Source organism: Cebidichthys violaceus, unplaced genomic scaffold, assembly GCF_023349555.1.
Source record: "Cebidichthys violaceus isolate CVI_PGR_0920_01 unplaced genomic scaffold, fCebVio1.0.p SCAF_24, whole genome shotgun sequence".
Classification (NCBI taxonomy): domain Eukaryota; kingdom Metazoa; phylum Chordata; class Actinopteri; order Perciformes; family Stichaeidae; genus Cebidichthys; species Cebidichthys violaceus.
The window spans coordinates 2,690,481-2,706,013 of record NW_027176417.1 but is presented as its reverse complement, the minus strand read 5'-3'; the positions used below and the strand labels follow the sequence as shown (position 1 = coordinate 2,706,013).

Genomic DNA, 15,533 nt, shown 5'->3' with positions numbered 1-15,533 from the left:
GGTCACTAATGGATATCTATAGGGCCGTTATACGATCAAGTATAGATTATGGATGTATGGTGTATGGAGCAGCTGCTAAGAGCACATTAGAAAAGTTAGATATAATTCAGTTCAGAGCTCTGAGACTTAGCTTGGGTGCAATTAAATCTACCCCAAACAACGCTCTTCGAGTGGAAGCTGACGAACTGCCATTGAGCTTAAGACGTTCAAAACTAGCTCTGGCATATTGGGTGAAGCTAAAGGGATCAGGAGAGGAACTTCCCACAACTAATGTGCTGTGCGAATGCTGGGAATACACCCGAATTAAAGGCAAAGGGTTTGGTTGGACAGTCAATGCAATAGCCAAAGAATATGGTTTAAATGGGTTACAGTATGGTCCCAATGTAATGTGGGGAAATGTTCCGCCTTGGATATTACCAGTTCACAATGTAGATTTATCACTCATAGAACAGAGGAACAAATGGATGGAAAGAAACTCCTATGACATTGGACATCAGACTCAAGTATACATCAACAATAATTATTATAACTATCTGCAGATTTATACAGATGGATCTAAAGACAACGGGAATGGACACGTAGGATCAGGGGTTTTCATTCCAGAATTCAGTGTGACCTTATGTAAACGAATTAATGACAGACTGTCTGTGTTCACAGCTGAAATGACTGCAATCATCTTGGGACTGCAATGGGTAGAAGAGGTCAGGCCTGAGAGAGCGCTCATCTGTTCAGATTCTGCTGCAGCTTTAAACAGCCTAAAGTCAAAACAAGCAATAAGAGAGGATTTAGTGATGGAAATATCTCTGATCATGTTGAGACTTCAAAGACTGGGAATAATTGTTCAATTTTGTTGGGTTCCTGCTCATCTAGGAGTGGAGGGCAATGAGAGAGCAGATATGATTGCAAAGAGAGCACTAAAACTAAAAGAAGAGCAGATATTGAATATTCCTTTTGGGAAGGGGGAAGCCAAAGCATTAATAAGAGAGGCAGTACGGGATTTATGGCAGAAGAAGTGGGACAAAGACAACAAAGGAAGACATTATTATAACGTTCAAAAATCCATAAATGTGAAGACATACAAAGGGAAGTATAGAAGAGAGGAGGTAATAATATCGAGGTTAAGATTCGGACATACAGGACTTAACTCAACGCTGTATTTAATGGCAAAAAGGGACTCAGATAAGTGTACTGTTTGTAATGTCACTGAAGACGTGGAGCATGTTATCCTAAAATGTCGACGATACAATTCAGAAAGGAACATCTTGAAGCAAAAAATTTGTCAATTGGGACGGAGGTGGAGTTTGGAGGGAGTTCTTGTAGTGGACGAAGAATGGCGTGAGTGTTGCAGGGCACTGTTGAGATTTCTTAAAGAAACGGGATTAGACCGTAGAATTTAGTTGTTAGCAGGTGTTGATTAGGTAAATATTATTAGTAGTATTATGTATTTATTTATTTATGTGTTTGAATTTATTTAATTATTTTTTTAATTTTTTTTTTTATTTATTTTTTTAAGAACAGTAATGAAACTTTTACTCTGAAACTGCACACTCCGGTACAGTAGGTGGCGGTATGCACCTATTCAAGTTGGTTGCGACCCGCCAATCAAATTTAAAGAAGAAGAAGAAGAAGTTCACAAATGACTGGAGTTATCTGCGCGCGCGATTCTGGGCAACAGGAACACTTTCACTTTCACACTTCTGGCGGTAGATTCTAATCGTTATGCAGCCAAGATGTCTCACCGCGCGGTCATACATTTCCTTTGTGCGTTGGGAGTCTTTCACAAAGGTGAGGAAGAGACGATACAGATGTGTTGTCTGACCTTTAGATCGAAATATATGATTTATTAATTTGATTTAAAGCGCAGCTGCGTGACTCAAGTATGAATATTGCTTATTGAATATAGTTACGTTTTTGGCGCTTAATATGATTGCATCGATTACCTGATATTCTATATCACATTTTGCAAATTAAATAAATGCATTTAATTAATCAAACTCCGTCAGAACTGGACTTGCTGTATCGTTCATTACATCCACAATGAGAGCTGCTATATCCTGCTGATCGTTTTTCTTTTCTTCACAACGGGTCAGCAGTAATATTATTGCTGCCTTATGCAATTTATTGTTCGTATGCATATCAATTTCCCTCCGTTACTACCACCATGTTTTCAATAGTGTTACATTTCTTAATGGGGAGTTCTGTTGGTTTTGTGTTTATTTGACTGATATTTCTTTCCAGACCACAAAAGAGGATTTATTAGGGTCAGATTCAGATTCAGTGTCAATATGAATATCAATAGCCATGATCTTAATACCAATACTAATGATAATAGTTATAATAACAACAATAAGATCAATAGTACGTTGATGAAAGATCCAATACAATATATATATATATATATATATATATATATATATATATATATATATATATATATATATATATATATTGTGTTTCCTGCAGGTCAAACCGCTCTGATTGAATCCCAGCGCTCCGTGTTGGCGGCTGTAGGAGACAACGTCAGATTGAACTGTCAGCTGATGCAGTCTAAAGATGTCGTGCAGGTCACGTGGCAGAAGATCTCACCTGAGGGGGAGACGGATCTCGCTACCTACAACAAACACTTTGGTCAGAAAGTGAACAGTGGGTTTCAAGGAAGAGTGGAGTTTAAAGACGCTGGACTGCAGAACAGCTCCATAGTGATCAGGAACGTGACCGACCAAGATAAAGGATGCTATCGCTGTTTGTTTAACACCTACCCTGATGGTGCCCTCACTGGGAGAACATGCCTCCAGCTCTATGGTAAGAACCTTGCTGCGTTACTGCAGACACTTCCATAATCCTCTGTCTTCTCTGTAATATAATAGCATTCAAACATCTTTATCTTTGCAGAGCTGCATGAACCCTTTCTGCATGTCAGAGAACCAAACTCTGCTGAAGAGGTGCTTGTGTCCTGCTCAGCCACAGGTCGACCTGCTCCCACCGTAACGCTGACTGTCCCCCACTACAACTCCACCAGCGTCACCAACACCAACGGCACAGTCACCGTCACCACTACAGCTGTGCTGTCTCGTCTCAGTGACAACAGCTCGCGGGTTGGATGTGCAGTGCGAGTGCTCTCCGGTCCTCAGATAGAGGTGTATGCGGTGGTTCCTGAGGTCAGACAGTCATCAGCTGATGGTGAGAAACACTTCTAAAGACACTGATTTATAGATCGATGGATACTTTCTGAGCTCAAGTCTTTCTTTTTTATTTCCCAGGTTTTGATGTGGAATCTGGATCTGATAATGATTTCAGTAAGTTAACCTTTATGTGGTCTCACGTTCGTATTAACATTTGATCTGTAGTTGCTTTATGAATGTTGAGTCTTTTTAATTTCCCTCTTTTCTCACAGATTTCACTTGGGTCATTGGGTTGGTCGTGGTCGTGCTCTGTGTTTGTGCTGCTGCTGCTGCTGCTGCTGCTGCTGCTGTCATCACCATCTATAAACAGAAACACCAGAACAGGTGACTTTTAACTTTTAACTCATCACCTTTCTTGTTTTAATACCAGCGTCTCACAGTTAATATGGTAATGACTGATCCAAATCTTTTCAGACAAAATCCACGAGGGAATACTTGTTCAACAAAGGCTTTTCTAGAATCCGTCAGTGTGTCACAAAGGGACAACGAGGACAACAAGAAAGACACTCATGAGTGAGTCAATTCATTCATTTTTCACTTGTACATATTTATTTTTCTCCTTTGTAAAAACAATTCTTCTAATTTGGGGCTTCACTTTTCTAACAACGTGCTAACTTGCTAATCAGACTGAACTGCATGTTTATCCACAGCACTGTTGTTCTGAATGATTTCTGACTAACTGTTTTTATCTGAAGGCCCAGAACACCTTTAATGAAGAATGAGAACAAACTGCGGCAACGTTCTACTGGAAAGAGTGTAACAACAGTGACCAACCAGAACGGTCTGTGCAAGGAAGAAAACTTGATTTCAGTTCCACAGAATAACCCACAAGACTGAAGTCCCACAACGAAAACTGCTGGAAATCCTGAAATCCTGATTCATTTTTTGGTAAAACAGAGACGTTCTCTTCTATAGGTCCAGTTCATGGAGAATAATTCCAGCAGATGTTCATAGTAGTTTAGATTTTTGAAAATCTAAACTACTGTCTGTACCATCTAAACTACTACTACTGCTGTACTATCTAAACTAAAATCTGTAATTCTCTGTTGTATTTGTATTTTTTGTTTGTATGTCTTTTTATTTAAAATATAAACTGAATTTTGAAACTACAGACCTTTCTACTGGATTTAAATATTGAATGTGTGTGATTCTTGTGTTAAAGGAACATTTAACAAAATAAGAAATGTGTCAGCAGAACACAATGTCATCTAATAATCAAATGGCTTAAGCATGCAATTGTGGGCTTTGAATATAAATCATGTTTATCATTACTTTCTTCAAGGAACATTTAACAAAATAAGGGTTTTGTGCAAAAGAAAGTCTTTTAAAGTCTGGTATTTCACATCTGGACTTAATGAGCTCCATGTGATGCTCAAACAGAACATACTGCGGTTCAAACACCAGCAGAGTAAGAAACCCGAGATGAAATTCAACTTCCCACCAAAGCACATGTGAAAACATGCAAGTACAGAAACCTCTTATCTTCCTCATCACTGCACCAAACCGTCACAAAGGACCTTAGAAGTGATGGAGGAATAAAATAATGGAGCCACAAACCCTTCAATTTAAATGTCTTTTGTTATAATTCTATAATAATGCCCTTATCTATTACAGAAGAATTAGTTCATGATTATATATATATATATTAATACAGCACACATTGCTGTGACAGAGGAAGCCAACACAGGATACTCACCAATGCTGTTTATTGCTCAATGCACATCCACCCTGACATAATACATGTTTGGGTTTAATTCTGGTGAAGTTAGTAATGGTGTTTTTCATCCAGGTGCTAATTAATCTCTGTCAAACACTGGAAGTAAATGAATCAAATGTAAACTCTTTTAAAATATTGGCTGACTAGTTATTGTTATTATTCATTCCATTCATTTGTATGGAAATGAGTAGTTTGTCCAGTTATGTGTGTGTCCCTTTAATTGTGTGGATATACATCATGAGTCACAGGGAGAAAATTCACAAGCGACTCACCTGGAGTTATCTGCGCGCGCGATCCTGGGCAACAAGAACACGTTCTCTATTGTTGGCGGTAGATTCTAATCATTATGCAGCCAAGATGTCTCACCGCGCGGTCATACATTTCCTTTGTGCGTTGGGAGTCTTTCACAAAGGTGAGGAAGAGACGATACAGATGTGTTTCCTGACCTTTAGATCGAAATATATGATTTATTAATTTGATTTAAAGCGCAGCTGCGTGACTCAAGTATGTTTATTGCTTATCTTATATAGTTACGTTTTTGGCGACTGATATGATTGCCTCGATTACCTGATATTCTATATCACATTTTGCAAATTAAATAAATGCTTTTATTAATCAAACTCCGTCAGAACTGGACTTGCAGTATCGTTCATTACATCCACAATGAGAGCTGCTATATCCTGCTGATCGTTTTTCTTTTCTCCACAACGGGTCAGCAGTAATATTATTGCTGCCTTATGCAATTTATTGTTAGTATGAATATCAATAGTGTCATATTTCATCATAGGGAATTCTGTTGGTTTTGTGTTTATTTGACTGATATTTCTTTCCAGACCACAAAAGAGGATTTATTAGGGTCAGATTCAGATTCAGTGTCAATATGAATATCAATAGCCATGATCTTAATACCAATACTAATGATGATAGTTATAATAATAACAATAACATCAATAGTATGTTGATGAAAGATTTAATATATGTATGTATGTATGTATATCTTTTTTTTCCATAAAGATGTGATACATAAGTATATTTCTTCCATTGTGTGATGGTGCTCAGAGGGATCTCTTCACAAACACGTTTAATGATGTGCAGTCCCAGGTGGCGTGAACATAGCTACCCACTCTGTTTTTAGTGCCATACAGACGGAGTCCTGATGAGAATCCCATTTCAGTGTTGTGGAGTATCTCATAATGCACATGTTGTGTTTCCTGCAGGTCAAACCGCTCTGATTGAATCCCAGCGCTCCGTGTTGGCGGCTGTAGGAGACAACGTCAGATTAAACTGTCAGCTGATGCAGTCTAAAGATGTCGTGCAGGTCACGTGGCAGAAGATCTCACCTGAGGGGAAGACGGATCTCGCTACCTACAACAAACACTTTGGTCAGAAAGTGAACAGTGGGTTTCAAGGAAGAGTGGAGTTTAAAGACGCTGGACTGCAGAACAGCTCCATAGTGATCAGGAACGTGACCGACCAAGATAAAGGATGCTATCGCTGTTTGTTTAACACCTACCCTGATGGTGCCCTCACTGGGAGAACATGCCTCCAGCTCTATGGTAAGAACCTTGCTGCGTTACTGCAGACACTTCCATAATCCTCTGTCTTCTCTGTAATATAATAGCATTCAAACATCTTTATCTTTGCAGAGCTGCATGAACCCTTTCTGCATGTCAGAGAACCAAACTCTGCTGAAGAGGTGCTTGTGTCCTGCTCAGCCACAGGTCGACCTGCTCCCACCGTAACGCTGACTGTCCCCCACTACAACTCCACCAGCGTCACCAACACCAACGGCACAGTCACCGTCACCACTACAGCTGTGCTGTCTCGTCTCAGTGACAACAGCTCGCGGGTTGGATGTGCAGTGCGAGTGCTCTCCGGTCCTCAGATAGAGGTGTATGCGGTGGTTCCTGAGGTCAGACAGTCATCAGCTGATGGTGAGAAACACTTCTAAAGACACTGATTTATAGATCGATGGATACTTTCTGAGCTCAAGTCTTTCTTTTTTATTTCCCAGGTTTTGATGTGGAATCTGGATCTGATAATGATTTCAGTAAGTTAACCTTTATGTGGTCTCACGTTCGTATTAACATTTGATCTGTAGTTGCTTTATGAATGTTGAGTCTTTTTAATTTCCCTCTTTTCTCACAGATTTCACTTGGGTCATTGGGTTGGTCGTGGTCGTGCTCTGTGTTTGTGCTGCTGCTGCTGCTGCTGCTGCTGCTGCTGTCATCACCATCTATAAACAGAAACACCAGAACAGGTGACTTTTAACTTTTAACTCATCACCTTTCTTGTTTTAATACCAGCGTCTCACAGTTAATATGGTAATGACTGATCCAAATCTTTTCAGACAAAATCCACGAGGGAATACTTGTTCAACAAAGGCTTTTCTAGAATCCGTCAGTGTGTCACAAAGGGACAACGAGGACAACAAGAAAGACACTCATGAGTGAGTCAATTCATTCATTTTTCACTTGTACATATTTATTTTTCTCCTTTGTAAAAACAATTCTTCTAATTTGGGGCTTCACTTTTCTAACAACGTGCTAACTTGCTAATCAGACTGAACTGCATGTTTATCCACAGCACTGTTGTTCTGAATGATTTCTGACTAACTGTTTTTATTTGAAGGCCCAGAACACCTTTAATGAAGAATGAGAACGAACTGCGGCAACGTTCTACTGGAAAGAGAAACAACAGTGACCAACCAGAACGGTCTGTGCAAGGAAGAAAACTTGATTTCAGTTCCACAGAATAACCCACAAGACTGAAGTCCCACAACGAAAACTGCTGGAAATCCTGAAATCCTGATTCATTTTTTGGTAAAACAGAGACGTTCTCTTCTATAGGTCCAGTTCATGGAGAATAATTCCAGCAGATGTTCATAGTAGTTTAGATTTTTTAAATACCTGTAATTCTCTGTTGCATTTGTATTCTTTGTTTGTACGTCTTTTTTTATTTGTTTTTACTTTTATACTTTTTGTATTTGTTTGAAATATAAACTGAATTTTGAAACTACAGACCTTTCTACTGGATTTAAATATTGAATGTGTGTGATTCTTGTGTTAAAGGAACATTTAACAAAATAAGAAATGTGTCAGCAGAACACAATGTCATCTAATAATCAAATGGCTTAAGCATGCAATTGTGGGCTTTGAATATAAATCATGTTTATCATTACTTTCTTCAAGGAACATTTAACAAAATAAGGGTTTTGTGCAAAAGAAAGTCTTTTAAAGTCTGGTATTTCACATCTGGACTTAATGAGCTCCATGTGATGCTCAAACAGAACATACTGCGGTTCAAACACCAGCAGAGTAAGAAACCCGAGATGAAATTCAGCTTCCCACCAAAGCGCATGTGAAAACATGCAAGTACAGAAACCTCTTATCTTCCTCATCACTGCACCAAACCGTCACAAAGGACCTTAGAAGTGATGGAGGAATAAAATAATGGAGCCACAAACCCTTCAATTTAAATGTCTTTTGTTATAATTCTATAATAATGCCCTTATCTATTTCAGAAGAATTAGTTCATGATTATATATATATATTAATACAGCACACATTGCTGTGACAGAGGAAGCCAACACAGGATACTCACCAATGCTGTTTATTGCTCAATGCACATCCACCCTGACATAATACATGTTTGGGTTTAATTCTGGTGAAGTTAGTAATGGTGTTTTTCATCCAGGTGCTAATTAATCTCTGTCAAACACTGGAAGTAAATGAATCAAATGTAAACTCTTTTAAAATGCTGGCTGACTATTTATTGTTATTATTCATTCCATTCATTTGTATGGAAATGAGTAGTTTGTCCAGTTATGTGTGTGTCCCTTTAATTGTGTGGTTATACATCATGAGTCACAGGGACAAAGTTCACAAATGACTGGAGTTATCTGCGCGCGCGATCCTGGTCAACAGGAACACTTTCACTTCCACACTTCTGGCGGTTTAGTCTAATCGTTATGCAGCCAAGATGTCTCACCGCGCGGTCATACATTTCCTTTGTGCGTTGGGAGTCTTTCACAAAGGTGAGGAAGAGACGATACAGATGTGTTTCCTGACCTTTAGATCGAAATATATGATTTATTAATTTGATTTAAAGCGCAGCTGCGTGACTCGTATGTTTATTGCTTATCTTATATAGTTAAGTTTTTGGCGACTAATATGATTGCCTCGATTACCTGATATTCTATATCACATTTTGCAAATTAAATAAATGCTTTTATTAATCAAACTCCGTCAGAACTGGACTTGCAGTATCGTTCATTACATCCACAATGAGAGCTGCTATATCCTGCTGATCGTTTTTCTTTTCTCCACAACGGGTCAGCAGTAATATTATTGCTGCCTTATGCAATTTATTGTTAGTATGAATATCAATAGTGTCATATTTCATCATAGGGAATTCTGTTGGTTTTGTGTTTATTTGACTGATATTTCTTTCCAGACCACAAAAGAGGATTTATTAGGGTCAGATTCAGATTCAGTGTCAATATGAATATCAATAGCCATGATCTTAATACCAATACTAATGATAATAGTTATAATAACAACAATAAGATCAATAGTATGTTGATGAAAGATTTAATATATGTATGTATGTATGTATATCTTTTTTTTCCATAAAGATGTGATACATAAGTATATTTCTTCCATTGTGTGATGGTGCTCAGAGGGATCTCTTCACAAACACGTTTAATGATGTGCAGTCCCAGGTGGCGTGAACATAGCTACCCACTCTGTTTTTAGTGCCATACAGACGGAGTCCTGATGAGAATCCCATTTCAGTGTTGTGGAGTATCTCATAATGCACATGTTGTGTTTCCTGCAGGTCAAACCGCTCTGATTGAATCCCAGCGCTCCGTGTTGGCGGCTGTAGGAGACAACGTCAGATTAAACTGTCAGCTGATGCAGTCTAAAGATGTCGTGCAGGTCACGTGGCAGAAGATCTCACCTGAGGGGGAGACGGATCTCGCTACCTACAACAAAGACTTTGGTCAGAAAGTGAACAGTGGGTTTCAAGGAAGAGTGGAGTTTAAAGACGCTGGACTGCAGAACAGCTCCATAGTGATCAGGAACGTGACCGACCAAGATAAAGGATGCTATCGCTGTTTGTTTAACACCTACCCTGATGGTGCCCTCACTGGGAGAACATGCCTCCAGCTCTATGGTAAGAACCTTGCTGCGTTACTGCAGACACTTCCATAATCCTCTGTCTTCTCTGTAATATAATAGCATTCAAACATCTTTATCTTTGCAGAGCTGCATGAACCCTTTCTGCATGTCAGAGAACCAAACTCTGCTGAAGAGGTGCTTGTGTCCTGCTCAGCCACAGGTCGACCTGCTCCCACCGTAACGCTGACTGTCCCCCACTACAACTCCACCAGCGTCACCAACACCAACGGCACAGTCACCGTCACCACTACAGCTGTGCTGTCTCGTCTCAGTGACAACAGCTCGCGGGTTGGATGTGCAGTGCGAGTGCTCTCCGGTCCTCAGATAGAGGTGTATGCGGTGGTTCCTGAGGTCAGACAGTCATCAGCTGATGGTGAGAAACACTTCTAAAGACACTGATTTATAGATCGATGGATACTTTCTGAGCTCAAGTCTTTCTTTTTTATTTCCCAGGTTTTGATGTGGAATCTGGATCTGATAATGATTTCAGTAAGTTAACCTTTATGTGGTCTCACGTTCGTATTAACATTTGATCTGTAGTTGCTTTATGAATGTTGAGTCTTTTTAATTTCCCTCTTTTCTCACAGATTTCACTTGGGTCATTGGGTTGGTCGTGGTCGTGCTCTGTGTTTGTGCTGCTGCTGCTGCTGCTGCTGCTGCTGCTGTCATCACCATCTATAAACAGAAACACCAGAACAGGTGACTTTTAACTTTTAACTCATCACCTTTCTTGTTTTAATACCAGCGTCTCACAGTTAATATGGTAATGACTGATCCAAATCTTTTCAGACAAAATCCACGAGGGAATACTTGTTCAACAAAGGCTTTTCTAGAATCCGTCAGTGTGTCACAAAGGGACAACGAGGACAACAAGAAAGACACTCATGAGTGAGTCAATTCATTCATTTTTCACTTGTACATATTTATTTTTCTCCTTTGTAAAAACAATTCTTCTAATTTGGGGCTTCACTTTTCTAACAACGTGCTAACTTGCTAATCAGACTGAACTGCATGTTTATCCACAGCACTGTTGTTCTGAATGATTTCTGACTAACTGTTTTTATCTGAAGGCCCAGAACACCTTTAATGAAGAATGAGAACAAACTGCGGCAACGTTCTACTGGAAAGAGTGTAACAACAGTGACCAACCAGAACGGTCTGTGCAAGGAAGAAAACTTGATTTCAGTTCCACAGAATAACCCACAAGACTGAAGTCCCACAACGAAAACTGCTGGAAATCCTGAAATCCTGATTCATTTTTTGGTAAAACAGAGACGTTCTCTTCTATAGGTCCAGTTCATGGAGAATAATTCCAGCAGATGTTCATAGTAGTTTAGATTTTTGAAAATCTAAACTACTGTCTGTACCATCTAAACTACTACTACTGCTGTACTATCTAAACTAAAATCTGTAATTCTCTGTTGTATTTGTATTTTTTGTTTGTATGTCTTTTTATTTAAAATATAAACTGAATTTTGAAACTACAGACCTTTCTACTGGATTTAAATATTGAATGTGTGTGATTCTTGTGTTAAAGGAACATTTAACAAAATAAGAAATGTGTCAGCAGAACACAATGTCATCTAATAATCAAATGGCTTAAGCATGCAATTGTGGGCTTTGAATATAAATCATGTTTATCATTACTTTCTTCAAGGAACATTTAACAAAATAAGGGTTTTGTGCAAAAGAAAGTCTTTTAAAGTCTGGTATTTCACATCTGGACTTAATGAGCTCCATGTGATGCTCAAACAGAACATACTGCGGTTCAAACACCAGCAGAGTAAGAAACCCGAGATGAAATTCAGCTTCCCACCAAAGCGCATGTGAAAACATGCAAGTACAGAAACCTCTTATCTTCCTCATCACTGCACCAAACCGTCACAAAGGACCTTAGAAGTGATGGAGGAATAAAATAATGGAGCCACAAACCCTTCAATTTAAATGTCTTTTGTTATAATTCTATAATAATGCCCTTATCTATTACAGAAGAATTAGTTCATGATTATATATATATATATTAATACAGCACACATTGCTGTGACAGAGGAAGCCAACACAGGATACTCACCAATGCTGTTTATTGCTCAATGCACATCCACCCTGACATAATACATGTTTGGGTTTAATTCTGGTGAAGTTAGTAATGGTGTTTTTCATCCAGGTGCTAATTAATCTCTGTCAAACACTGGAAGTAAATGAATCAAATGTAAACTCTTTTAAAATATTGGCTGACTAGTTATTGTTATTATTCATTCCATTCATTTGTATGGAAATGAGTAGTTTGTCCAGTTATGTGTGTGTCCCTTTAATTGTGTGGATATACATCATGAGTCACAGGGAGAAAATTCACAAGCGACTCACCTGGAGTTATCTGCGCGCGCGATCCTGGGCAACAAGAACACGTTCTCTATTGTTGGCGGTAGATTCTAATCATTATGCAGCCAAGATGTCTCACCGCGCGGTCATACATTTCCTTTGTGCGTTGGGAGTCTTTCACAAAGGTGAGGAAGAGACGATACAGATGTGTTTCCTGACCTTTAGATCGAAATATATGATTTATTAATTTGATTTAAAGCGCAGCTGCGTGACTCAAGTATGTTTATTGCTTATCTTATATAGTTACGTTTTTGGCGACTGATATGATTGCCTCGATTACCTGATATTCTATATCACATTTTGCAAATTAAATAAATGCTTTTATTAATCAAACTCCGTCAGAACTGGACTTGCAGTATCGTTCATTACATCCACAATGAGAGCTGCTATATCCTGCTGATCGTTTTTCTTTTCTCCACAACGGGTCAGCAGTAATATTATTGCTGCCTTATGCAATTTATTGTTAGTATGAATATCAATAGTGTCATATTTCATCATAGGGAATTCTGTTGGTTTTGTGTTTATTTGACTGATATTTCTTTCCAGACCACAAAAGAGGATTTATTAGGGTCAGATTCAGATTCAGTGTCAATATGAATATCAATAGCCATGATCTTAATACCAATACTAATGATGATAGTTATAATAATAACAATAACATCAATAGTATGTTGATGAAAGATTTAATATATGTATGTATGTATGTATATCTTTTTTTTCCATAAAGATGTGATACATAAGTATATTTCTTCCATTGTGTGATGGTGCTCAGAGGGATCTCTTCACAAACACGTTTAATGATGTGCAGTCCCAGGTGGCGTGAACATAGCTACCCACTCTGTTTTTAGTGCCATACAGACGGAGTCCTGATGAGAATCCCATTTCAGTGTTGTGGAGTATCTCATAATGCACATGTTGTGTTTCCTGCAGGTCAAACCGCTCTGATTGAATCCCAGCGCTCCGTGTTGGCGGCTGTAGGAGACAACGTCAGATTAAACTGTCAGCTGATGCAGTCTAAAGATGTCGTGCAGGTCACGTGGCAGAAGATCTCACCTGAGGGGAAGACGGATCTCGCTACCTACAACAAACACTTTGGTCAGAAAGTGAACAGTGGGTTTCAAGGAAGAGTGGAGTTTAAAGACGCTGGACTGCAGAACAGCTCCATAGTGATCAGGAACGTGACCGACCAAGATAAAGGATGCTATCGCTGTTTGTTTAACACCTACCCTGATGGTGCCCTCACTGGGAGAACATGCCTCCAGCTCTATGGTAAGAACCTTGCTGCGTTACTGCAGACACTTCCATAATCCTCTGTCTTCTCTGTAATATAATAGCATTCAAACATCTTTATCTTTGCAGAGCTGCATGAACCCTTTCTGCATGTCAGAGAACCAAACTCTGCTGAAGAGGTGCTTGTGTCCTGCTCAGCCACAGGTCGACCTGCTCCCACCGTAACGCTGACTGTCCCCCACTACAACTCCACCAGCGTCACCAACACCAACGGCACAGTCACCGTCACCACTACAGCTGTGCTGTCTCGTCTCAGTGACAACAGCTCGCGGGTTGGATGTGCAGTGCGAGTGCTCTCCGGTCCTCAGATAGAGGTGTATGCGGTGGTTCCTGAGGTCAGACAGTCATCAGCTGATGGTGAGAAACACTTCTAAAGACACTGATTTATAGATCGATGGATACTTTCTGAGCTCAAGTCTTTCTTTTTTATTTCCCAGGTTTTGATGTGGAATCTGGATCTGATAATGATTTCAGTAAGTTAACCTTTATGTGGTCTCACGTTCGTATTAACATTTGATCTGTAGTTGCTTTATGAATGTTGAGTCTTTTTAATTTCCCTCTTTTCTCACAGATTTCACTTGGGTCATTGGGTTGGTCGTGGTCGTGCTCTGTGTTTGTGCTGCTGCTGCTGCTGCTGCTGTCATCACCATCTATAAACAGAAACACCAGAACAGGTGACTTTTAACTTTTAACTCATCACCTTTCTTGTTTTAATACCAGCGTCTCACAGTTAATATGGTAATGACTGATCCAAATCTTTTCAGACAAAATCCACGAGGGAATACTTGTTCAACAAAGGCTTTTCTAGAATCCGTCAGTGTGTCACAAAGGGACAACGAGGAGAACAAGAAAGACACTCATGAGTGAGTCAATTCATTCATTTTTCACTTGTACATATTTATTTTTCTCCTTTGTAAAAACAATTCTTCTAATTTGGGGCTTCACTTTTCTAACAACGTGCTAACTTGCTAATCAGACTGAACTGCATGTTTATCCACAGCACTGTTGTTCTGAATGATTTCTGACTAACTGTTTTTATCTGAAGGCCCAGAACACCTTTAATGAAGAATGAGAACGAACTGCGGCAACGTTCTACTGGAAAGAGTAACAACAGTGACCAACCAGAACGGTCTGTGCAAGGAAGAAAACTTGATTTCAGTTCCACAGAATAACCCACAAGACTGAAGTCCCACAACGAAAACTGCTGGAAATCCTGAAATCCTGATTCATTTTTTGGTAAAACAGAGACGTTCTCTTCTATAGTTCCAGTTCATGGAGAATAATTCCAGCAGATGTTCATAGTAGTTTAGATTTTTTAAATACCTGTAATTCTCTGTTGCATTTGTATTCTTTGTTTGTACGTCTTTTTTTATTTGTTTTTACTTTTATACTTTTTGTATTTGTTTGAAATATAAACTGAATTTTGAAACTACAGACCTTTCTACTGGATTTAAATATTGAATGTGTGTGATTCTTGTGTTAAAGGAACATTTAACAAAATAAGAAATGTGTCAGCAGAACACAATGTCATCTAATAATCAAATGGCTTAAGCATGCAATTGTGGGCTTTGAATATAAATCATCTTTATAATTACTTTCTTCAAGGAACATTTAACAAAATAAGGGTTTTGTGCAAAAGAAAGTCTTTTAAAGTCTGGTATTTCACATCTGGACTTAATGAGCTCCATGTGATGCTCAAACAGAACATACTGCGGTTCAAACACCAGCAGAGTAAGAAACCCGAGATGAAATGTACCTAACAGAATGTAAATTTGCATTTTT

The 15,533-nt window shown here is 39.0% G+C and overlaps 4 protein-coding genes across 8 annotated transcripts; all 4 read left to right on the top strand.

Moving 5' to 3' along the window:
- The first annotated feature begins 1,341 nt into the window (after window positions 1-1,341).
- On the top strand, window positions 1,342-4,293 carry LOC137878987 (OX-2 membrane glycoprotein-like). 2 transcript variants are annotated; one of them, XM_068719539.1, is made up of 7 exons: window positions 1,342-1,785; window positions 2,464-2,802; window positions 2,962-3,180; window positions 3,261-3,296; window positions 3,395-3,506; window positions 3,597-3,695; window positions 3,878-4,293. In XM_068719539.1, exons 1-7 carry the CDS (start codon window positions 1,731-1,733, stop codon window positions 4,017-4,019), a joined length of 1,002 nt encoding a protein of 333 aa, XP_068575640.1. In that variant the 5' UTR covers window positions 1,342-1,730; the 3' UTR covers window positions 4,020-4,293. The 2 variants fall into 2 exon arrangements, with proteins under 2 accessions (XP_068575640.1, XP_068575639.1); XM_068719538.1 differs by having other exon boundaries at window positions 1,346-1,785; window positions 2,893-3,180.
- A 913-nt stretch (window positions 4,294-5,206) lies between these two features.
- Window positions 5,207-7,919, top strand: LOC137879009 (OX-2 membrane glycoprotein-like). Of its 2 annotated transcripts, none has more exons than XM_068719572.1 (7): window positions 5,207-5,311; window positions 6,117-6,455; window positions 6,615-6,833; window positions 6,914-6,949; window positions 7,048-7,159; window positions 7,250-7,348; window positions 7,531-7,919. In XM_068719572.1, exons 1-7 carry the CDS (start codon window positions 5,257-5,259, stop codon window positions 7,655-7,657), a joined length of 987 nt encoding a protein of 328 aa, XP_068575673.1. In that variant the 5' UTR covers window positions 5,207-5,256; the 3' UTR covers window positions 7,658-7,919. The 2 variants fall into 2 exon arrangements, with proteins under 2 accessions (XP_068575673.1, XP_068575672.1); XM_068719571.1 differs by having other exon boundaries at window positions 6,546-6,833.
- A 908-nt stretch (window positions 7,920-8,827) lies between these two features.
- Window positions 8,828-11,568, top strand: LOC137879012 (OX-2 membrane glycoprotein-like). 2 transcript variants are annotated; one of them, XM_068719577.1, is made up of 7 exons: window positions 8,828-8,935; window positions 9,739-10,077; window positions 10,237-10,455; window positions 10,536-10,571; window positions 10,670-10,781; window positions 10,872-10,970; window positions 11,153-11,568. In XM_068719577.1, the coding sequence occupies exons 1-7, from the start codon at window positions 8,881-8,883 to the stop codon at window positions 11,292-11,294; spliced, it is 1,002 nt and encodes a 333-aa protein (XP_068575678.1). In that variant the 5' UTR covers window positions 8,828-8,880; the 3' UTR covers window positions 11,295-11,568. The 2 variants fall into 2 exon arrangements, with proteins under 2 accessions (XP_068575678.1, XP_068575677.1); XM_068719576.1 differs by having other exon boundaries at window positions 8,829-8,935; window positions 10,168-10,455.
- Window positions 11,569-12,480: 912 nt separating this feature from the next.
- Window positions 12,481-15,185, top strand: LOC137879011 (OX-2 membrane glycoprotein-like). 2 transcript variants are annotated; one of them, XM_068719575.1, is made up of 7 exons: window positions 12,481-12,586; window positions 13,392-13,730; window positions 13,890-14,108; window positions 14,189-14,224; window positions 14,323-14,425; window positions 14,516-14,614; window positions 14,797-15,185. In XM_068719575.1, the coding sequence occupies exons 1-7, from the start codon at window positions 12,532-12,534 to the stop codon at window positions 14,921-14,923; spliced, it is 978 nt and encodes a 325-aa protein (XP_068575676.1). In that variant the 5' UTR covers window positions 12,481-12,531; the 3' UTR covers window positions 14,924-15,185. The 2 variants fall into 2 exon arrangements, with proteins under 2 accessions (XP_068575676.1, XP_068575675.1); XM_068719574.1 differs by having other exon boundaries at window positions 13,821-14,108.
- Window positions 15,186-15,533: the final 348 nt, after the last annotated feature.